The sequence below is a fragment of the Plectropomus leopardus genome, chromosome 15 (assembly GCF_008729295.1).
Source record: "Plectropomus leopardus isolate mb chromosome 15, YSFRI_Pleo_2.0, whole genome shotgun sequence".
NCBI classification, from domain to species: Eukaryota; Metazoa; Chordata; class Actinopteri; order Perciformes; family Serranidae; genus Plectropomus; species Plectropomus leopardus.
In genome coordinates, this window is record NC_056477.1 from 29,785,517 (window position 1) to 29,810,889 (window position 25,373).

At 38.1% G+C, this 25,373-nt stretch overlaps 1 protein-coding gene across 1 annotated transcript in view; it reads left to right on the forward strand.

The window, feature by feature from the left end:
• Positions 1-25,373, forward strand: part of ltbp1 (latent transforming growth factor beta binding protein 1) — a 144,001-nt gene that overhangs the window by 101,877 nt on the left and 16,751 nt on the right. Inside the window, 9 exon segments of the mRNA XM_042501812.1 lie at positions 2,620-2,787; positions 7,036-7,058; positions 7,539-7,641; positions 10,895-10,981; positions 13,600-13,729; positions 13,966-14,087; positions 21,713-21,835; positions 24,076-24,201; positions 24,333-24,461. Coding sequence (XP_042357746.1) covers positions 2,620-2,787; positions 7,036-7,058; positions 7,539-7,641; positions 10,895-10,981; positions 13,600-13,729; positions 13,966-14,087; positions 21,713-21,835; positions 24,076-24,201; positions 24,333-24,461 — 1,011 coding nt within the window.

The window sequence follows — 25,373 nt, forward strand, 5'->3', positions numbered from 1 at the left end:
TAGAAAACGGTCCAAAAATCAAAGATGTACAAGACAGACTGGGATTAGGAGGACCATAGAAAATAGAGTGCTAAGGTGTTAAAGTGCTAATGTGTTAAAATGCTGGTGTTATTGCAAAATATTTATTATAATGTGCTAATACACATTGAAGTTACACATTGCCCTATTGCAATGTATAAGTTTGTAAAGTGATAGTGTGTATTTAATGATGCCCCATTCATTGTGCAAGGTTTGCACACATTGACGTGTGTGCAAGTACTATTGCACAAGGTTAACATACATAGATGTATTTATATGCACACTATTGCACAGGATTCCAAGTTATTCCAATAATTTCAACAGATTATCTAAATAGAACTAACGAGTTTCAAAGTAATTGAAATCTTAGTAATGGTAATCAGAACCATGTAATGCAACTTGAACCACTGACCTTTTACTTCATTTACTAGTGTTAACAGTGTTTGACGTAGCTTTAATTATTTGCATAATGTTCTCAACACTCAGTGCAGAATGCCTTTGCTTCTTCTTTATGTCTATAGTTACACACAAAAAACAACAACATTGTACCATTGCAAGATAATGAAAACAAGCCAAGCATTCCATTATGCAAAAACATTCAGTCATGGAACAAGCATAAGCATTGTCTCTGTCAAAGTCTGGACTCTCTGCACTACTAACATTCTTGGATGCCTTTAGATACTTCAAGTAGAAATTTTTACAGTTTTGATTCTCTAGGTTCCTTGTCTTGCCAGCTCTCAGAGATTTATCAGCAGGACACATCATTACTGAGCTTGCTTGTCATATGATAGATAGCGCATTGTTTTCTCAATCACAAAGGCTTCTGTTAGAGCTTTATTATTCCTCTACAAGGAAGTTAACACTTTTTGAAGTAGTAAATTACAACTAGAGCACTTCATTGCACTATATATTAATCTTAGTCACATTTTATAGTGTTCATCACAGCACAATTTCACTTTTTCCCCCAAAAAAGCATTAGTTTGTCCTCCATACCCTCAAAAATCCATGAAAAATCTACTATGTACTTATGGACACACTGCTCTTAAATAAAGCAATCTCACATTCAGCTGTATATTCTCATAAATCACATTAAGCTGTAGCTAGTGGATAAAGGCTCAAACATACAAGTATTGCCACTGTACCTTCAAAAGAAACTAAAATCATTTTTGTAGCCAAGACAACAGAAACAAAGGTTTCTGATGGACCTTAAAAAACAGAGCGATATCATCAGCATAATGGTTGAGTTTTGAGGTTGTTAAACAATACAATGTGTCAGAGGGATTAATGTGCAAACCTGATCAGCCACTCTTGTCTTCAACACTGAATGTCTTTAGTTATATTAGATTAATCAGATGTGGTAGAGCTGATGGTTGAGGAAGAATGCTTTGCTTGGTAAGACCCTGTACTATGCCTTGTTTTTCTCAGAAATTGAACTATTGGAAACTTTGAACACTATACAAGCCAAGCAATATGTGTGCACTCTAATGTAATGTCTGTTAGTTATTTCGCCATCATCTCTCTATGGGAATTGAGCACTTCATCCTTCTTGCGCTGCATTCTGAATGCATCTATTATTTCCTTTTTTGTCAATGTCATTATCTCATTATCACATGGGAGATGTGTAACTGGTTAAAAAAAAACATTAAATGAAGCTAAGAAATATTTCTCCTAAAAAAAAATAGGGATGTAAATCTGTTTAGTCACGATATTATGTTGATTATTTAGACAACCTTACGATATTTGCTGATATCACAGAGTCTGCCATGAAATGATTTTGTTCCTATTTGATTCAATATCATTGGCCATTTAACACAATCTATTACAGAAGAAGCTTTCTTTTTTGGTTTTAACTATAAAATATAAAAATATCACTTAAGTAATTCTGTTGATTGTAACTTGCTTAGTGCAGTGAAGGTCACTTATCTGCCTGCCACTGTTTGACAGTGACACAGTACATCCAAAATAAAGGTGTGTCTTAGAGATGATGATGATGTGAATCATATTACATCGTTAATCATTGATTTAATATATGGATCCAGATCAATGGATCATTACACTCCTAAAAAATATTTTGTCTATATAGTGTATTTGATAGGGACAATGCAATTTTACATTAGCCTCTTACAAACAAGCTGCTGAAGTAGAGATAGAAAAGATATAGCACATAGATTTGTTTGATGTGAAAATTGTGCACTAACGGAGCCAAGAGACAATTTCTTTGCTTCTATCTTTGTCTCTTTCCAGGGAATTTTCGGTAAAAGTGTCTCACATTGGTATTGAGTTGAGCTGCAAATCACAATCTGAACATTGTGAATATCCTGTTTTATTTATCTTCCTATAACTGCAATTTGAGCCGCAAAATTTGACCATTCAAGAGTATTTTTAAAAAGTGGGCTGGTGTTCCACCACAGGCTACTCAAATAACTGTTCACTAGTTAAAATTAGCATTGTCAGATCCATCATAGCATATTGCTGTGCAGACTATATACGTAGTTAATGTCAAGAAATCACCAACATATATACATGATTTGCAATTAAAATTCATTGTAAAACTTCTTATTTTAAATGGTACTACAACACTCATACATGTTTTCATTGTAGCCAAGTTCAAAGACATCTGTCCTGGAGGAATGGGCTACACTGTTCTACCAAATCCACCTGTCAGTAAACCAGTTTACCAGGAGCCTGTTGACCCGCAACTCCCCGAACCCCTGCCAACACCAGAGAGACCAGTGGAGGCCTTTGGAAGACCAGAGGAGATTATACCAGGTGAGTCACTACCATTTAAATCAAACCAGTTAAAATCAGTGCATGTTCAGTTTGTTTAGTTTAATTTGAAAGGTGTGGCATAAGTATTAATCTCACAAGCTTTTTTTTTTTCATTTGAAATCATGACTTGTTAAAACAATTAAAACAATTAAAAAGATACCTGGACTGCTGATCTCGGCAGACATATTCTTTCTTATTATTTTGCAGTAAGCCATTGTATTATTTTGGGACCACACTGCAAGAGCTCTGTGTCCTTTTGTTTTTGTTCTTGACTTTTGGAACATTTCATTATCCATCTCACACAGTGTTTTGAATGTTTGAACCTGAATATCCTCTGAGGTCGACTCAAAAGTTCACCACCAATTCTACGAGTGGTTGCCAGGTTGAAAGACTGGGCGTTATGTTCTCTTTCCTGTTTTTATAAGCAAATAGCAGCAGCATTTTATACAAGATGCAAGATGAGATGATCATTTTGGTTTAGTAGTTTACCTTCTAATTTTATGAATTAATGCGAAATAGTGCAGAGCACAACAATATTTGAGGTCACTGACCTTATGCTGCCCGCCAGTTATTTTTGTTCCATTTACTCATTTGTCCCTAAACTACCCGTCACTATTTCATGCTAAATTTACAAGTCTTAATGGGTTTACACAGCCTGCCAGTAATTTTAAAAAATGTATTTATAAATAATGCAACATTTTCTACTGCTTTTGGAGTGCTTGGCATAAAATCCCGATGCCAAAAGCCCCCATTCACATCTGAATAATATGCCGTTGGATGGTGTCAGCTGATAAGCTGAGATATGCTGCAGGATGACTGATTAGCACCTGCCACTTCAGCATGTTATGCCACTATCGGGTCTGGGTGAAATGTTCGGATAACGATGTCATATAAGGAGCACCCTATAGGGACTCCAGATAAGGTAGAAGAAGGTAGAAGGTCGATCCATTAGTCATTTTTTAAACAAAATCTAAAAATGAAATTACAATTTGTCCTTGATCCTGCTACATCTGTGGAGGTGAAAGATGAGTTGTTTAAAATCAGCAGCTACTATGGAAATTCCATCCAGTTGTTTAGGCATTTTGTTGCCAATGGCATCATACAATTCCTGCATTCTTTTGTATTTGCAGTGCAACAGCTTGATCTGGGATGTTAGGGGCTAACTATGTCTCTGTGAAGATGTGCACAGATCAGTCTCTGATCTCCAGTTGCTGAGCGAGCCTCAATCGCATCTCATCCACTTTATTCTCCTGTGATGGGACATTAGCCAGAAAAAGGTTTGGGAGAGAAACAGCTCTCGGTCCAAGTCGGGTCAGCCTTGCCCTGGTGCTGGCTCTCCAGTGATTGGATTTAAATGACATGACTCGACTCGAGATGTAATGCTACGTCAAGATAAGATAAGATGATATGTAATCATCTGTTTTCACAGAAATTTGTCTTGCATCCACAAGCTCTCAACAATCAACACAATAGCATAAAAAACACATAAAAACATCTGTACATCATCTGTAAGGTTGCCCTCCAGAAGTGATCGAGACTGTACAATGAGGGACCATATGCCGACGTTGTAGGACCCACAGGACTTTCAAAAATGATTGATTTACGAGTTTCGAAAAAAGCGGAACCGGTCCATCTTCATCCTTAGTGACTATCTCACATAATTTCAGACTTGATGTAAAAACACTTTAAAATCCTCAATTGATAATCAAATTATTTGTCTGCTGGAAAGCAGGGACGGGTTGGTGAAAAACAGGGTCTTTGGCTTAAGTCCCACTTGGGAAAAAACACTGGCTCTATTTGCCAAAAAGCAACCAGCGTCATTGTTTGTCTTGTACAGTGGTCTGCAGTTGGCTATTATTCAGCTGTATTTCATCTGTCATGCTTTTAAGTGACTGAAGTCAATGAACTTTGAACGAAATCAGCAGCCCCTCTCTTGTTTGAAGTGCACTCTTAATTTATCAGCCTCACAGTGCCAGTGTCACTGTGACGAATGACTACACTGTGGAATGAATAGCAGCCTCACTTCTGCAAATTACAGCTCCAGAGTAACAAACCTGACGTATGATCCCTCTTGCATATGATGAGGAACCCACATCTTTAACATCCCTCATGTAACATTTGTTTTTAGATGAGAGGGATGGAAGTGCTTTGGCTCACTTCCCTTTCCTTTCAAACACAGCCCAGCCCACAGCATTTCAGGAGGGAGAGTGAGGTAAACTGGAGCTTCACCCTCCCCTGTTCTTACTCAGGGCAGGCTTGGCAGCCACCACGGGAAGGAGAAACTTTGCAACATCTTAGCCAAAGCCAGACAGAGTCCAAATTGCTGCTAAGCTTCTCTGGAGCAGAGCAGAGCAGAGTTTTCCAGGCACACAGGACAGGCCTCAAAAAACAATCTGGTAGAAATCCACCACCCAAAACCTGCACAGATTAGTTTGGATAGCACCAGATAGTAATGTGGTCCTTGGCAGCGTTACTTATTGGCATTTTGGCACTGAAGAAACCAATGCTAGGTGGAAGGAAGAGAGGAGTTTTTTAAAAATATATTTTAGACCTTAGAATGTGGTCTGGAATATTTTTGACCTTTTCACAACATGGAAATGTGGGTCTGAGAATAATTCTGTAGCATTTAGTAAAGATTAAGGTATGGTATTTATACAATGAAGGTGTTAAAAACTGGCTTCTTCTGAGCTTGCAGAATAATAACTTAGGATATTGTTTAAAATTATTTTATAAACTCTCGTCATGATCATCAAAACTATCCTGCAGATATAAGCTGCTATAAGAGTTATGCACATTGTTGCAAAATCAGTACACAAGAACAAGAACGAGTCTAATCTCGTCACTGTCGGTGCTTTTGGCATATGAGCATGATGCCAAAAGCCACTTTCTGCGTCAAACTGCTGCGTGGCTGGAAAGCGTCAGATGAGAACAAACTCTGACAGATTCAGTGGCGTTGTTATTTTATCCTGGCAGGCGGCCGGATGGCAACGTGCACTGGCAGTGTCACTTGAGAATGCTGCTGGACATAACCGGCAGCAAAGTGACCACCATGGCATAGTGAAGACCCTTCATAGCATCTTTGGTTATGTCTTTGGTTATGTCTTTGACACTGACAGCCGTCATTGTTAGTTTAGGCAGCGCCGACTGTTTGTACAAATGAGCTAAGAGGGTGGGGCTTATTAAACATCTATCTCTGAGGGCCTCCAAGGGGTCACAGACCACCTGTTGAAGACCAAGGCTCTAATGTCAATATTCAGATAGCCATTAATTAAGTACACTAAGCTAAAACAAATGTATTCCAATATAGCTGTGCTGAAGAAAATCCTCCTTATTAGAGGTTTCAATGTTGTCAGTCTATGTTGAAACTGTGTATGATTATTTTGGAGGTTCTAGTTTGTTGTGCTGTTGAACTATAATAGGTTTTATACAACAGTTATTTCCAACCAAGCAATTTGATTGGTTGAGAGGCATTCCATGAGTCATGATATAGGCTACAGTATAACATCACTGGGACTTTTAACTCTACATATATCACTCCGCTCTAAGCTGTTCTAAACCGTTATTTAGGCAAACATTAATGGCCAGTTCTTATTTAACTTTACCGTAGGTTGAATCAGTGTTGGAAGAGCAAGGAAATCCCATCTGACTGGCATCATCACTTACTGGGAGTAAATAATAATAATACAGGACACAAGGTGACAGAGATCACAGTAGTGAGTGGACACATGTTGGAGCGACGAACTGTCTGTTAAAACTAACTCATAGTGGTAAATTGGTATGTAGGAGTATATGTACATGTTGCTAGGCAACACCTGTCACTTCCAGTGGTTTTAGAACTATTTGTTGGCGGGGCCAAAAAAATTATTAAATAAACAAACATATCATAATCTGTTGTCACTTATTACTGTTAACTAATTAATGGTGATTGTAGAAGTGTTGTATAAAAGCAATATCATTATATATTACACTCAAGGTTGTGCTGTTGTACTGTATATCATCACAGCTGTGATTATCTGCAACCAAATCACAGCCATGATGATATACAGTACAGCAGCACTCCCTCTCTTGTGATGTAACTTAAAAATACTGAGATGTGTTTCTGTTATTTAACCTACCCTCACTGATATAAATGCAGTGGACAAAATTATGGAAACACCTGACTGTAAACTATGTGACATAGTTACATACAGAGTATTATGTCACAAAGTTACATTGAAAAATATGTTTCTTTTTTTTTCCTGTGGTCAGTAGCAACAGCTGCACCCGATCAGGTAGGTTGGGCGCTTTAAAGAGTGAAAATGCCGAAGCAGTTTGCATGCACACAGACGCTCCTCTCAGCTGCTGAGGAGCTGCAGATTCACCTTTGCATGAAGTCAGCGACATTGCTGCATGATCAGCTGGTCAGCACTGAGCAATGTGTAAATCTTCAATGTGTTTATATACTATGTGCGCAAGTACCCCAAAAAGATAAAAGTCCTTAACACTGCTCCAAAAATATAATCCAAACTGAAGTGTGTGCATAAGTCCACGGCTTGCTCGCTGAGCTGTTAATTTATGCCCTGTTTTAAACTGCTGTCATTTGCCATACAGGCTGAACACCAATCTGCTTCACAGCACAGTGCCTGCACTGCTATTGCATGACAGAAGCAGTGTGCAAAGCTTAAATAATACACCGAAAGCAAAGAAAAACAATGCATACGGTGCTCTGTTGACCTTGATTTGGTATTATTGTCTGTGTCTTGTCATTGAAGGAGCTGGTAATCCCTGCGGTTAGTAATAGGCCAGTAGTTGAACCTATCCTGCCCCAGCTCTCTCCGGGTGTATCCACTGTCAAGATCGAGGCAGCCTACCCAGGTGTCTGCTTCATTACTGTTTAAACTTTGTGCTACGGTGGCCAGTTCAGGACATCTCAGACAGAACTTGTCAAGCTCAGAGCACTTTGTCAACTGAACTGTGCTTAAGTTCAGCTCTAGTTTGTCAGGTCCAATTGTGCTGTAATGTTAGAATGCTAACAGAGGCAGAAATGTGAGTAAAAGGTAAAAAGAAAATGCATGCTAATGTGTGATGAAATGTGAAGAAGCACAGTGAAGAAGACAAAGTGCAGCTCAGACTGCTGATGAGCTGCTGCTGCTGACGAGATCAGTCTGATGTCCTAAAAAGGCCACATGTACTGTGATCTCTTACACTGGCATTAGGAAAAGTAGGTGATAAAAGATGTTTTTATTCAATAATTTATTTATTGATTTAACTCCACATATTCTTTTCTAATCTTTAGTAAAAGATATAGCCATATTACATGTGCTGTATAATGGAAATATTTGTTTTTGTCATGTTTGTGTGTGTGTGTGTGTGTGTGTGTGTGTGTCAGTGTGTGTGTGTGTGTGAGAGAGTGCATTTTTTATGTTTTGAGTATTTTGTGAAAATCGTCATTTTGGACAGCTACTTTAGGTTTAGGCCCATGTGTAAACAAAGCGTAGTCTGTATGAGGAGGTTTGTGGATGTCCATTTTGGGGCCTTAAATTTGGCATATTTTCTTTTTTTGTGTGTGTGTGTGTGTTCAGAAGTGACTGAAGTGCTGCCTCACAGACAACCTGTCTCTCAGTCAGCCCTGCCCCTAAATATATAACTTTGGGCCTAATAAAATTAGAGTGAGTTAAAAAAAAAAAAAAAAATTCTCCCCAATGCAGTTGGCATGAAATTTGAAACGTATATATATATATATATATATATATATATATATATATATATATATATATATATATATATATATATATATATATACGTATATGCATGTGTAGGTATGCATTGTATTTGTCCATTTAGAAGTTTCATTTTCAAAGCAGTTCACATACAGGCCTAAACTTAAACTCACTGGCCAAAATGACACTTTTTTTTTTATTTTTACAAAATGCTCGACAGTACACACACACAAACAGGCAAATCTTTCCAAACCTCAGCTAAAATAGGCATATTTTTCAACCAATTGTTACACAATTGACAACAAAAACACAGCTTTCAATATGAACCAGTTCAACAGTATGGTAATTTGTGCTTCATGCCTGTGCCACGTGTTGATAGTTCACTTATAGTCAGTGGTGTAGTGAGGGGTATAAGCAGGTAAACTCACCTTTTTCTGTCTGTTTACAGTATACCTATCTATCAGCCAAATACTTATTGGAATATACTGTATTGGAGAGTATACCTGCTACCTCCTCAGTAACCTTCCCATCTAGTAGTGCACTCACCTCATCAACTACCGCTACACCACTGGTTATAGTATGTGCAAAAAAAGGTAAGCAAGTATATCACAGCATGAGTTGCATTCTTTTCTTTAGAGATGAAATTACCAGAGATAACAAACCATGCTGCACTCTGCGCCTGCACTTTTTTAACTATTTGTGTTGCCCTCAAACTGATTTATTTTTTTTAATTTATGATTGAGACTGATTGCTGATTCAGGTTCAGGTTAATAATTGTACCCTAGGTGGATTTGGTTAGCATCATTTAGTGCAAGGCATCCATTCAACGTGGTTGTCAGACACCACAGACAACAAACAGGATAAACACATGACAGAAAGATAAAAAGATACAAGATAAAAAGATTATCAATCAATCAATCAATCAGTCAATCAACTTTATTTATAAAGCACCTTAAAGAGCAACAATAGCCTAAACAAAGTGCTGTACATAAAAAAAATACAAATAAAATCTGATAAAATAAAAACACATAAAACAAGCAACAGCACACTAAAAAAGAAGAATAAAATGAATCTCTCTCCCCCCCCTCTCTCTCTCTCTCTCTCTCTCTCTCTCTCTCTCTCTCTCTCTATTTATATATATATATATATATATATATATATATATATATATATATATATATGATAAAACAAAGTGCCCCAGTGCTAATCAACATTTTAAATATGTAATAAATACCAATAAAAAAACTAATTACAAAAACCAAACCTTAAATAAAAACAATCTAAAAAACTGTGAATAAATTTATCAGAAATACAGGCATCCAAATATCTTGTGCAATTTTGTGAAATTTTTTTCTACAGCTGGTTCACCTGTGTGATAGCAGCTAGAACACAACTGTTTTTATATCACTAAGTTTTACACTTTGCGACTGAAAACCTCTTCCCAGAGGGGAGAAGCTGAAAGCAACTATGCAAAGGGTGCAGTTCATCAAAGAATTGTGCATGAGTTTCACATGGTTGCATCACAAGTAAATTCTCTGTAAATAGATGTTTTCCTTTTGTTTGTATTGGGTCTTTGTACGAGCTCTGTGTTGATTGTTTTTGAAAAATCGTGCCCACATTTGCACAAGGAGACCTCTGTAATGCTAAAAAGGTGATCTGATGAAGGTCAAGTGGGTCCCAGTTTCACTGAGCAAGCGTGTCTCAGCAGTGGTGAAAATAATGAGTAGATACAAAAGTGACATGCAGCAACATCACAGCACAGACAATGTTCATGGGTTGTTGTTTTATTCTCTTAATAGCCTGTAGGTCTGTGATGATGTGCAATGATTAACACTCATTGGGAAATTAATCAAGTGATGTGCCTGCCACAAAAACAAAAAACCCTGTTTGTCTCGAGAACAATATGCAGTTTCTTATGATTCATCAGCTGTATATTTCAGTGTTTTTTAATGATTAGCATCCTGAAAGTGTTCCCTTGGCAGATCCAGATGTGGAAACAGATGGAGTCACTGGACTGAGTATTTGTGGAAGCTGTGACATACAGGTTACCTTTTTGGAAGTATGTACTGGTCACAAGTAGAAGAAAAATATTACAATAATAAGTAACAGGCAGCTACATGTTCATGTTTGTGGAGAGTATAAGCTGTGCAAACATAACTGAGAATATTTAATGGCTCTTCTGGAGAAGTGATGAGATGACAACTTGAATCCTTCACTTTTTTAAAGAAGTAGTTCTCTAGCAGACTGAAAACTCATCTCTCCAGACTAAACCCTTGGGCCTTTATATAAAAAATGAAAAAGAGCAAGTATGATATTTGGTGGAAAATATGTTGACTTACATAAATATAAACTGGAGGGAATTAATATATATGATTATATAAATATATATATATTTTTTGATTGAGTAGAGGTTGTTGAGAGGACTTCTCCACCTGCACCAGTCGAGATCCTCCCATCCAACGCAGGACAGGACATTGCTCCCACCCAGTCAGCTGGTAAGAAGAACACTTTTGTTTTCTTTTCTTTTTTCTTCTATTTTTGTTTTCTTTGTTTTCCTCCATTTTCTCCTGTTTTTCTGTATATATATTCACCTCCCCTTTCTTTCTTTTTCTCATATTATCTTCAAGTTTTTTCTTTTCCTTACTCTTTTCTCCCTTTCTTTTCCTTTTATTATATCCTTTTTTTCTTTTCTTTTCTGCTTATCTGGTATGTTCTTGTCTGTTTTGAGCGTTCTATTCTCAGTCAGTGAGCAGGTGGGGCACAGCTGACAGGTCTCTAATAGACCTGTCCTTGGTATGTACCATTTCCAGCATGCCCCCCCCCCCCCCCCACTGGGTGGTGGGATAAACTAAGATCACGTATATCTGAACCAGTATTGTGTCCTTGGTATCCCTGGTCCTTGGTCCTGAATCTTTAAAACTAAAAATAATTCTATAAGGAGAAGCTGCCCACAGATTTTGATGTTTGAACTTCTGATGTAATCATCAGTGTTTCCTCTGTCTCCTTTGCTGTAGGAATGTGTCTTAGCTGTGATATTTTTAGCAGTATGGTGCCTTTTAAAGGGATATACACAGCCTCCATTTGTAATACTGTATAAGTTCACAAATCTTGGCATACTGGCAGCGTCATTCAGTAAGGCAGCTTTGGAGATATTGGAAGCCATAATTCTTCCCTTTTTTTTAAAGATGGCTTGTTGTTTTCTGCTGTCCCCAGTCTTTGTGCTGAGCTAGGTTCTATGTGAGTCATATCTGTGGTACGTAGATGACTTCATATGGATCTTGCCTGTAACAAGTAATTTTAATTCATTTGTATGAACTGTATAAATGTTTTTGCAGGTCTTTTGACAAAACAAACTCAACTGAAGGTCTATTTACTAGTTATATTTAGTACATTTAGCAACCTCTAATGGGAGACTGACAAGGCTGAATTGCCTCATTAACGCATCATAAAACACACACTTCATTCAAAATAGACAAAAACAAAATAAAACTCACTGTTTTGGTTACTCTTGTTAGTAATCTAGTTAGTAAGTCCACTGTTCCAGCAATCACCAGTTCTGGTTTGGTTGAAATAAATCCTTAATTCAGCAAGTTAGATGTAAAAAAACACATGCTGTTATTCTCCACGCTCTCTCTCTGCCTGCTGGCCACTGAGTGTTTACAGTCCTGTAACTTCAACCTTCACCACTGTCAGTGTGTCTTTCGGCTTAGCTCCCTGTTCCACTAGTAGAGTCTGTAGACTGAGCTCTTGTGGTGCGTGCTGTGCACTACATACACTGAGTTTAATAGTAAGAGGAGCTTCTGTATTTATAATGGTATTGAAAAACAAACTTTTGGGATTTAAAAATACTCTGATTTATCGTTATAGTGTGATAGCGTCCAAGCCTACCAGACAATTAGCTTATATACTTTAAGGAATAATTCATACGTCAGGAAAATGAGCTTATTCTTTTAATTTCACTCCAAGCTAATGCTGTTTTGTATGGGATGTGATTAGACTCTGAGTAAGGCAGCACACAAGAGAGTTAAACAGACTGCTGACCTCAAGAAAGACCAAAACCAGTTAATCTTTTAGCAGGTATTTATGAAGAGCTGAAATAATTAAGACATGTACACCGATCAGCTAAAATATTAAAACTCCTCTACAGTCCAAGCACTCCTCATGGTAGCAGCACTCCATGATGGCAGTGCCCCCTGCAGGACAATGCACCATGCAACACCATAAAAACTTCTCAGGAATGGCCCAAGGAACAGGACCAAGAGCTTAGGACATCGTCCTTGCCTCCAAATTTTTGAGATCTCAATATGATTGAGCTTTTGTGGGACTTTCTGGTTCCCCAGAGGTACCCCCAATCCACAATGGGGCCTCCTTGGATCGGACTTGGCTCTGATTTGTTGAGACAGGACCTCTGGAATGTCTGGAAGCTTGGTTGGGTCCTTTGAATGGGGGCATTGACGGCTGATCCTTTGAGCCATGTGGGTTGTGAGTTGGAGTACCAGCTAGTCCCACAGATGCTTGATCCGATTGGGATGATGGAAATTTGGAGGTTGAGTTGATGCCTTGAGGTCTTTGACACATTTTCATGGAGCAGTTTTCATGGTGTGGCATGGTTCATTGTCCTGCTGGGGGAGCCACTATCATCACGGAATGCCATTGCCATAAGGGGGAGTTCTTGATCTGAAACAGCATTTGGGTGAGTCGAGCGCATCAAGTGACATGTACATGAATGACAGGACCCAAGGATTCCCAGCAGAACATTGAACTGTAATGAAATTATCAATGTCTTCATGAGTTGCTGTGAATAAATCAGCTTAACTGAAGAAACACAGGGATACTGGTTTAAATGTCAATAAAAAGTTAATGAATGAAACTAAGGAATCACAGTGATTTCATTCTGTTGGGTTTTTTGTATTGCAGTCACTTCACTGAGGTTACTTTGTGTCACATGTTGTGAACTTGTAGTGCTCTTTTTTTATTAAGCTCTTAACCTGCGGTACATTAATGGTATGTTTTGCTTCCTCATGGCTCTCTATAGTATTTTGTGGGGACCTGTTATTAGCTGTATAACTGCTGCTGTATTAATACTCTGCTCTCTCTGTCTCGTCTGGCCTAGAGGTGGATGAGTGCCAGATCAACCCTTATATTTGTGGCCAGGGGATTTGTTACAACACAGCTGAGGGTTACACCTGCCACTGTAATGAGGGATACCACCTTGATGATGCCCAAACCACTTGTGTAGGTGAGTAGTTCAGTCCAGTGGTGGAAGCCAGTCATTGAGTTCAAAAGTCATATTGTAATGTGCACAAAAATTTGCAGCATCTACCTAAAATGTTTTTTTTTCTCAATGGATCAAAGAAAGTGACAAAAAGGGACTACAGCGACATAAATGGGTGAATCATTTGGTTCCATTTAATTATATACTGATGTTGTCCTATGTTGTGTGCTCTGTTGTGTGCGTCCAGATGTTTGTGTGCGTCAGATGAGAGTGTTTGGAAAATCCATCTTTGTGCCTTGGCGGGCGCTGCAGAAACACAGAGGGCAGTTTTGTGTGTGTGTGTCCGCAAGGATTCCTCATCGACGAAGAGGGAACCAGTTGTGTTGGTATGTACCCACAACAAGCACATTTTGATTCTTTGAAAGACTTCACTACATGCACACTTCAATTTTCTTATGCACACAGTAAAACATACTGTATGTAACATATACCCAACAGTTTGCTAACACTATGTTGCCCTACCTGAGAACAAATGTAGACATCTTTGTTATCTTCTTTATGTTGAGCTGACTGTGTGATCCACCACACAGCTTAATGCAAATGAGACACACGCTATGTTTATGTGATGTTTAAGGAATGGGATAAAATACACTCCATTTTCTAGCCACTTAGAAACCTTGTAACAGTGTTGCATTTACCCATGCACATCGTTTGACCATTTTTTTCAGTTATAACAGCATTAATTTGAATAAAACTGCAGGAAAATCCAAACTTCTGACACTTTTCTATGGAGGTCTACAAGCAGGATGTCCGAGTGCATTGTGTAGTTGCACAAAATGTGATTTGCTCTTTGTTTTTAAGGGCAGGGTTTAACGATAGGTCAATCAGACACTTACAGCAGCCCCTGGCACTGGTCTACACATCAACTTGTAGCACCAAATTATGTAGAAATTTCCTAAACATGTAATCAAATTTGCGCTTAACCTGATTGAAAATGTAATAAAACCCAAGAATGTAAGATCTTAAACAATAATGTCATAAAATCTTCTGACTATGTTAAATAACATTTATTTACATCAATTAATGCAATGTCGTCATGTTCCTTCTTTTAAATGTATTTATTTAGGAAATTCAACTTTTTCTTCATTTCAAATTTGATTTGAAAGCCTCTCTTTGAAATGCAGCAATTTTGATAAGATCAAGTGAGGGAAGGAATACACTTCATTCAGGAAAAAGCATTGTAGGTGCAGATGAAAAAGGACATTTCAAGGAGATTAAACTATTCTGCCTTCATCATTCACATGTGCAAAGTTAGATATCTTCTGAAGCTTTTATTTCTGATAATGTCTAATTTAAGATCAAAGTTCATCAAATGGACGATCCTTACACAATGTCTCTATGGGTTAATTTCTCACTGTTGGGGATTTTGGTAAATACAGCTTTGCCTGATAACAATGTAGCACTTGCTATCAGTTGTACGTTTTCATTTCCACATAAAGCCCCAGACTGTGCAGACACTTGCTTCGTTTTTGTGAGAATTTGTTTCTTCTTTTTGAAGAAGAACAAAAAAAAAAAAACCCAGAAGATTTAAATGACTCCCCTGAAAAGTATTACATTATTGGTACGAACTCTCACAATAAGAACTCTCACAATAATTTTCCTGCCATTTCAACACAGCTTTCCCCACCCACCAAAATGATACTGAATTAGAGTTGTGAATATTGTTAAATTTCAGGGAAATCATTCAGGTATTGGAAAGAACACAGCAGATTAAACATATACCCTGCACACTAACAAGTGCAAACTAATAGAATTATAAGTAAGTGGAATTTTGGACAAGACCATAGAGCAGCTGTTACCAGCATCTGCACCACCCTCCTCCCTGTTTCGTCCCCCTTATTGGGATATAAATTTGCGGCACTCTGTCATTACGTGGTTTCCTGCCATTTCAACACAGCTTTCCCCACCCACCAAAATGATACTGAATTAGAGTTGTGAGGGCAAACAGGCCTGATGGTTGTTTCTCCAGAGCGGCAATAAAATCTGTTCTACTCAGCTGCGCAGGATGAGGGATCCGCTTATGACTTCTTTGAGAGGTTTATGTGGATGTGGATATGCAACCAAGGTATCTATTAATAAGATCGATACCAAAATAGGTGGAGGAACTTTTAGACTTAATTTGGAATCCTAAAAAAAGTCATTACACTCTGGTGCAGTCAACCAAATAGACTTTGCAGACTTGCATATTTGACTCTGGAACCTGTCTGCCCTGGTGCTATTATTATACAGAGCCAAAGCACTTAATTTTGAAAGGTTGAAAGCCACCATCTCGTCAAAGCTTCAGATTTTTCAGATGTAATGCATCAGACAGCTGGAGATAAAAAAAAAAAAAAAAAAGATTTATTACAATAATGTATAAAAGGAGGCTTACTGCAGATTTGTTTTTTTTTTTTTTTACTTCAACAGATTATGTCTAGGAGCTTAGCCTACCTTACATGATGGCGCTTTTGCCTGAAAGTACAGCTCACACTAACTTGTACAACCTCAATTCCAAAAAGTTGGGACATTGTGTAAAATATGAGTAAAAACAGAATGCAATGATTTGCAAATCCTTTTTGACACAAAAAAACTTTTCTACCTTTCCAGTTCCACCTTTTCTATTAACAGCACTCAGTATGTAAGTAGGTATTTGGGAACTGAGGACAATAGCTTTTGAAGCTTTGAAAGTGAAATTCTTTCCTAAATTTTACTCAATATACAACTTTAGTTGCTTAACAGTCCGGGGTCCATGTTGTCCTATTCTGTGTTTTTTATTGCGCCACACATGGTTAATGGGAGTCAGGTCTGGACTGCAGCAGTTCAGTCTAGTAGCTGCACTCTTTAACTATCAAACCACACTGTTGTAACACGTGCAGAATGTGTCTCATTGTCCTTCTGGAATAAACAGGGACGTCCCTGAAAAAGATGTCGTCTGGATGGCAGCATATGTTGCTCCAAAACCTGTGTGCATCTTTCAGCACTCATGGTGCCTTCATAGATGTGAAGTTACCCATAATGTCATAGGCACACTCCTATACCATCACAAATGCTTTGGACGTTGAGCTGGTAACAATTTGGATGGTCATTTGCCTCTTTAGCCTGGAGGTCACCATGTCCATGATATCTGATCTGAAAGCTGCACACTTTTCCATTTTTTGTCTATCCGTCTCAGATGAGCTCCGGTCCAGAGAAGTCAGCCATGCTTCTGGATGTTCTTGATATCTGGCTTTCATTTTGAATAGTAGAGTCTGAACTTACATTTATAGATGCAGTGATGAACTGTGTTTACTGACAACGGTTTTCCAAAGTGTTCCTGATGTGGTAATGTCTTTAATACAATCATGTTGGTTTTAAATAGGGTGCAGTCCAAATGATCAATTGTCACAGCTATTCTATGTTGATTTTCAGTCTTATCCCTTATGTGCAGAGATTTCTCCAGATTTTCTCATTCTTTTGATGATAGTATCACGTCAGTGGTGAAATTCCTGAATTCTTTACAATTCTGCGTTGAATAATGTTGCTCTTAAACTGTTGGACTTCTTGTCTGCGCTGTTTTTCACAAATTGGTGAACCTTAAGCGTTTTTTGAGCAGTTCACCACTTTCCCAGGTTTTTGTTGCCTGTGTACCAACTTTAATGAAATGTTTGGCAGGCATCAAATTCAGAATTTGTGTAAAAATACCCCATAAAGTTTATCAGTTTGAACATAAAATATCTTGTCTTTTTACTGTATTTAACTGAATATTGGTCAAAACTGATTTGCAAATCATTGTATTCTGTTTTTTATATTTTACACAGTGTCACAACTTTTTGGAATTAGAGTTGTACTGAAAGCACATTATCACTGTGTTCTAAACACTTCAAGTAGAAGTAGTCCTAGTCTCACTTATTTAATATTTGAATTCAACCTACCACTAAACCGACTTGAAAAAGTTCGACTTAATCCTAAACTCATTGTACCTAAATAATGTCTAGCCATCAGCACACAGAGAAATCAGCCCAGGAAACGCTTGCAGAATCAAGCAATTAAAACCATGAGCTGATCCAAGCAACACATTTTTCTGGAAACCAAAGGTGTGGCCATCCCTCCTCTTTCAGTATCCTGCTGCTCCTGTATCCCATGTGACACAGGGTCAGCTCTGAGGTTCGGATTTTGACTGTTGACACATCAAGCCAGGCAGTGCATACCACAGTGGGGTGGCAGTGAGTGGTGGTGGTGAGAGAGAGGAAATAATTAGGCCAGGCAACAGAGTCCTTTATAGAAGTTAATAACCCTGTGCACAGATGTTTGAACGGCACTGCCAAGCTCAGGGAAATGTCACATCTAACAGTGTGTGTGTGTGTGTGTGTGTGTGTGTGTGTGTGTGTGCGCGCGTGTAAGACCTGAATCTAAAGTAGTTCCAGATCTTGCTTATGTCCGTAATGAATGGAGTTTTTGTTGTCTAGTGCTGCTGTTGCAACAATCGAATTCTAAACACATCATGGCCTTGGTATTGACTCTATGGAGGGTCTTATTCACTCACTCTATCTGAGTCAGAGTTTTTTTTGTTGTTGATTTGCTTGCTGATATACACCGATCAGCCAAAACATAAAAACCACCTCTGTAGTCAAAGTACTCTCCTCACGGCAGCAGCACCTGATGGTGGTGCCCCCCACTGCAGGACAGTATATCATGCCACACCATAAAAACTACTCAGGAGTGGCCTAAGGAATGTGCAAAGAATTTAAGACATCAAACTTGTCTCAAAATTATTAAAATCCCAGCCTGATCTAGCTTTTGTGGAACTGCTGTTACCCCCAATCCATGAGGGGGGCTCCTTGATTCGGACTTGGCTCTAACCTGTTGAGACAGAACCTCTGGAAGGTGTCCTTTGGTTGAGTCCTTTGGACCAGGGCGTGGCAGCAAATCCTTTAAGACCTGTGGGTTGTGAGTTGGAGTACCAGCAAGTCCCACAGATGCTAAATCTGACTGGGATGATGGAAATTTGGACGCCAGGTCGACACTTCTCAATCTTTTTCATGTTCTTCTGGTCATTCCTGAGCAGATTTCATGGTTCATTCTCCTGCTGGGGGAGCCACTGCCATCAGGGAGTGCCATTGCTATAAGGGGGTGTAGTAGGTCTAAAGTGCCATTTAGGTGAGTGGAAGTGAGTGGAGCATGTCAAGTGGCATCCACATGAACACCAGGACTCATGGTTTCCCAGCAGAACATTGCATCGTAAAGAAATGATCCATCTTATTAACTTTACCCACCAGTTGTTTTCATGTTTTGGCTGATACAACTTTTCAGTCTTCAATCCATTTAAAGTCCTTCATCCTCCTTAAAAAACAATCAACTGTGCATTGTCAGCTATGATAACTTTGTACTCACAAAAGTTACTGCTTAGATCTCAGAAAAATGCGACATCACTAAAAATCCAACAAGGTGGTGTAGTGGTGTCTTGAAATGCGACTTAAGAATCCCTGAAGTGCAGTAAAAACTACAGATTACATGAAAGACTTAAAGCAATTATCCCTTTGAAATCTGGATCAATGCCTTTCACATGCATTTAAACATTTAAAACCCAAGCAAATTAGTTTGCTTTATTTTTAATAGATGGGAAAAAAAACAGTGAGCAACTTGGAAAGAAATGTCCCACAAATGGCAAGAAATTAGTAAAAGGTGACAAGAAAAATAACTTCCAAAAGACAATAGAGAGAAATTATTAGAAAGTTAACAAAAAACTCTAAAAAAAAATTTCCTGAAAACCATATTTATTATTATTATACTTAAATATTTAAGATTATGTTCTTCCTCCTTTCCTTTTTTATGTTCTTGAAGGAAATGGGAACAATTTGCTCAGGTTTTGAAGGGTTGACTTGGAGAATACCATGACTGATATAACTGGCCAGAGGTACAAAAATAAAACCCAAGTTGTAATAAAGTGCTGATTTCCACAAACCAATAATAACTTTGAGTCATCCCATGGACTGTGCTGGAATACGCTGCAGAGCTTGTGCTAGAATCATCAGACTGACCCACTTGAAGCCACAATGATCTAGCTGGTGGTCAGAATCTTTGGTGGTCAGAGTGACCCAATAAATATAACCTGCATAATGACTGCAAATATCGAGTGCCATTAAAAGAAGTTGTTAGCTCATAAACATGCATTAGGTCTGGGCTGTGTTTAATGACATTATGGCTTTACCACTCACAAACCTTTGGGCTTTTTTTACTGAAAGGACTTTTTTCAGTTGTGCATGTCACACTGAAACTTGATTTATGACTTTATTGAAAGAATAACCCCTTGAGATGTAACATCTAATTTTCAAAGGGGATCCTTTAGATACAAATACAAAACAAAAACACTTTCCATTTCATAGGAAACAAAGACTGCAAATACATAGATAGTGAATCTCACTCACGATCTGCCACCGACACCCCTAACCTTCAGCTGTTGTACAAGAAAAATGGGAAAAATTGGGGAAAATGGGAAAAATGGGAATTGGATACCATGACCTTGGATTGTTTAGTAGCAGTTTCTGGTACAATGGCTTAAAAACATGAGCAAGTTGTTTTAACCCTTTGAAACCTGGATTGACGTCACTTTTCTTGTGTTGCATTCAGACTTGAGAGGGAAAAAAGTCCCAAAAATGGCACAAAAAAACTAGTAAAATATCAAAAATATATATTTAAAATTATTTTAAAGAATTTATATCATATCAAGTTGTTTTTTGTCAGATAATTTCCATTTTTTGCTGCCTAATTTTAAATTTTTGCTTTTTTTTAAAAACCAATTTCTTGGAGATTTCTTGGCCATTTCTTTCTAAGTTGCTCTTTTCCCTCTTCCCATGTTTTTGGAAGAATTGTAGCCAGTTTGCCCAGGTTTCAAAGGGTTAAAATGAGAACATAAAGAAGTTCTGAAGCAACAGAAAGATCTCAAGAAAGGAGGAAGATTATTCCAGTCAGATGGCTCCTTGTGTTGGAATGACCAACTTCTGCACAAAGAAAAAGAGATATTGCAAGTAGATATGAAAAATTACGTGAAATCAAAAACTGTTTGAAATACAATGGACAAGTTTCAATTTTGTGCCACCCAAACAAAGTTTCATTATTAAAGATCAGTCAGTACTTCCACTGTGTATTAATATAATACTGGCCTATTATAATATGCCACTCTAGTCATTCTGCCTGTGTTTACCTCAAGTGCTCAACCCTCCAGCTTTTAATTAGATCAGCTCTCAACACTTTAAATCCCAGTCCATGTTATGTCCACACTGCTTGAGAAGGCATTGCAGTGAGCTGTTTGTGATGTTATTCAAGCAGCTGCTTCATTTTTCTTGACAAATTCTTCTCACAATTATTCCTTTGAAACCTGGATCTACATTACTTTTATTGTTCAGGTGCCTTTTACAAGTACTTAAACCTTTGAACAGCGAGCAAATTGGTTTGATTTCTTTCAAAAAACATAGGGTAAAAGGCAATGAGCAACTTGGTAAGAAATATCTCACAAATTGCAGGGAATTAGTAGCTAGCTTTTAAAAGCAAGGGAAAATATCTAAAGAACTATATTTATAATTATCAGATATTTCAAATTATTTTTGCTGGAATTATAAGTTGTTTTAAGTTTCATCCTTTTTGTTGTTGGTGGTGGTGGTGTTTGTTTTTGTTTTTTGTTTTTTTTAAGGGTTTTTTTGTGCAAATTTTTAGGTAATTTCCTTTCACTTCTCATTAATTTCTTGCTCATTTTTTGGGCATTTCATCTTATGTTGCTCATTGTCCTTGTTTTTGAGAGAAATCAAGCCAATTTGGTTTCAAGGTGTTAACTTATATTAATTAATTAAGATCAATTGCTGCATTTTGCACATTGTCTGCTGTTCAGTGACTGAAATGCTGGTCAATAATGTGAGCAAACTCCACAGATCTGAATCTGAATCTTTGCATTATGCCTGTGTGATGTACTTTAGCTGTTCCATTGTTTGTGTTGTTGCAGATATCGATGAGTGCCAGGATCAGCTGGTCTGTACCAGAGGCCACTGCCTGAACACCGACGGCTCCTTCATGTGTCAGTGTGGGCCAGGCTTCAGAGTGTCCCCGGCTGGAGACCAGTGTGACGGTATGATGTATAATATACAAATTTTAAAGGCCCAGTGACAATAATAGTAAGAATAATGAACTGTGATTATTGTGTTTCAATTAGGAAGTCACACAGTGCTTTATAAAAAAAAAAAGGCTCTAGGGTGGTTTGACCACTGTAGTTGGTGTGTTACCATGGCTACACCTGAGTGAACACGGGAACTTAGGCTCTTTAATTGGTTAGATGCAATGATGCACCATCACTAATTACCCCCTGTCTCCTCCTAAGTAGCTAAAACACCGATCCAAATACATTTGCACTGAATTTAAAAGGGGGGCTTCCTAAGTAAGAGATAAATAACAAGAACAAACCACTGAAAAGTTTTCAAAGGCCTCTGATCCTGCTACTGTCTGCTATTTACCTGTTCTCCTGCCTTTCCATGATGTTGCACGGACACACCAACAAGACAACACTGCGCACACACACACATGCCAGCTGACAGAAAAGCAGACTAGCTCTCCAGCAGTACGTTCAGTGGCAATGGGAATACAGTCAAATCGTTCTTATTTAGTGGTTTACCCATGACTAAAAACCCCACGTGCACCCACTAATTGTGGTGGGAATGAGGTGCATGTATGGCGGTAGCTGACACCTGGGTGGGTGGAAATTTTCTGTTTTGCTTTATTGCAGTACTTAGTTGTCTTTAGAAATGAATGTGCTCTAATGGCCATCAGAGGGCAGAGAGCTAACCAGGAGTGACTTTATGCATGAGCTTGTGTATCTTGTGTGTAAATGTAATTGACTGTGTTTTTGTGTGGGGAAGGGGTTGGTGTTATGGTATTAATTTTATAAGAAGCATCAGTTGACCTGTGCTCTGATTAATTAATAATAATAATGTTAATGCATAGACATTTAGGGGCAGATGTTCTTCATCAACATGCAAACTTGGAACTGTGTTGTAACCAAATGTTTTCGCCACAAGGTCTCAGCATGTGTGTACAATCATCAAACTGTTACTGTCACTTAGAAACAGACTAAACAGAAGCATGGCTTCAGGAATGGTGGCTGGTCAGTTCAACACCGTCCAAAACTGAAAAATCTCAATAGTTACTGGATGAATTGCTGTGATTTGTGGTGTAAGCCTTCTTGGTACCCTGAGGATGAATCTTACTGACTTTTGTGATCCCCTTACTTATCCCATTGTACTGCCATGAGGTTGACATTGGTTGTTTTGAGTGGCAAAGTTGTTGGATAGATTGCTATGGAATCTGGTACTCACAAGAATTGCCTCAAGACCCAACTGGAAAATGTCAAATTCTATTTGTCAAATTCTCTAGTACATGCAAAAACAATGCCAATCACATCAGCTTCATTGAACATAAAAATACAGCTTAATCAACATCAGAGAGTGTTCAAGTGATGAATCCAGAAGAACATTTAATAGAGAGCCACTAGTGTCATGGAAAATGTTGTAAAGGATTCGTTATTTATAATTATTATTGTAATATGTACAGTAAAAACAGGAATAATAAGCTATTTTAAAAATTTGTTTATTTTTCCATTAACAAATAAACTAAATGAATTAGAATCAGTTGGCATTTAATGTAAATTAAAGAAAAGGATTCTTAAATTGTTTTACAAATTAATATAAAATATGTTAACAAAAAATCCAAATAAATAAATCTATTTGAAAATTAAAGCTAAATCAAAAAGTCAAAAATAAATAAAAGTTGAGTTTTTTTTTTTTATTGAAAAGATTATAAAAACATTATAAAACAATCAATAAATAGATGATTTAAAAATTGTTTTAAAATAAGTAAATCATTGATTCACAAACTGGTTAAGAGCACAGGTTTTAATCAGGCATTTGGAAAGATTCCTTTTCTTTTTAAATTTCCATTTTCTGCTGCTTTTTCTTTTCACTTTTGCTATTGCTTCTATTGTCAAATTAGATATCAGTGATATAATTGGAATGCTTCGTAGCCATTTCTAAGATACTTTCGGTCCTATGTTTCACTTTTGTAAATGCGGTATGTTATCAAGCTCAAATCTAGTCATGAATATATTTGCATATTTGGCACTACTAGTAACTACTTATCAAGATTCCATATGTTAGCATAATCAAAACATACATGTCGATTATGTGAGGACTGACATTTATCTTTTAAAGAATTTCATTATTTTTCTAAATGCCTGTTTCAATCTTAATGTTCTCATTACACTAAAGTGCGTGTGTGTGTGTGTGTGTGTGTGTGTGTGTGTGTGTGTGTGTGTTGCAGATGTGGATGAGTGTGTGGAAGAAGCCAGGCCCTGTGAGGCTGTGGGGGAGTGTGTTAACAACGTGGGCTCCTACACCTGCACCTGCCCTCAGGGATACCGACAGATCAACGGCACCAGCTGCAGGGGTGAGCACCCAAGCAGGGATACATCTTCTCACCAACACACCAGTTTATGGTCTGGATTTACAGTATAGAGTGTGTGTACTTTTGCACATACACACACACACCTCAGTGGGTTTCTGTCTTTGCCCTCCCAGATGTTGATGAGTGTGTGGATGATCCCGAGCTCTGTTCCCCCCACGGCGAGTGCCTGAACACAGAGGGATCGTATCTGTGTGTGTGTGAGAGCGGATTCACTGCCAACCTCGACACGCCCTCCTGTGACGGTAACATGCAACTGCAGAGAAAAGAATATTCATTTATTTTTTTCCGCCAGTGTCTTGCAGCTTAACCTCCTTCAGCCACCTCCTTGAAATGATCAGCATAAAGTATCCCACAGTCTTTTGTAGTGTTTAAAAGTTTGTTTTGCGTTCCACCCAGAAATGTGGGTTTTTCTTTTGGGCAGGCATCTCTACACTAGCCTTATGAACTGTTGGTGATTCGGTTTGTGTGTAAATTAACCATGACGACATGCAGAGTGGACTGTAAACAGGAAACAGGCCGTGTGTCATAAACTGAAGCAGAAATCCCAGCTGAGACACTTATTCTGAATGTGCTGCCCAAAAAACGCTCTTAAAACCTGAATTATTCCAGCATGTCCCACGTCTTTATCAGATTATTCTTCATTTGGAAACATTTGGTTTAATTTGGAATGTAACGGAATATGCTGTTGACATGACCTGTGTCAAATTAAGAATACTGTGAAAAGTATATTAATAGCGGACTTTTAGTGTGTATGTAGTCGTTGTCTCCATCCTTATGTTCATCCCTCCTTGTCTACCCTCTCTGCCTTCCTCTTTGTCACTGCCTTTTAAACAAGAAAGAATGTTATGCATGTTCTCTTATGTTCAGTACAGTATATGCTGCTCCTGTTTTCTCCACCGTGGCAGGAGTCCTGGTCCAGAGCTGTGCCAGAGCTGTTTTTAATGCCATTTCCTGCCTTAGAAAAACAGAAGAAAGGGGGAAAAAATGAGAGGAAAAGAAACAGACGGAAGCCTTTGAGCTGGCTGTCTAGACAAAGAGGGATATTTGTTGCTCTTTGCCTGATTTATGCAGAGGGACGCTGACACGAGTTTGAATATGTGTTGCAATAATTCACATCTTATTTACAACTTTTTACACCAGCTGCTTCAGAAGTA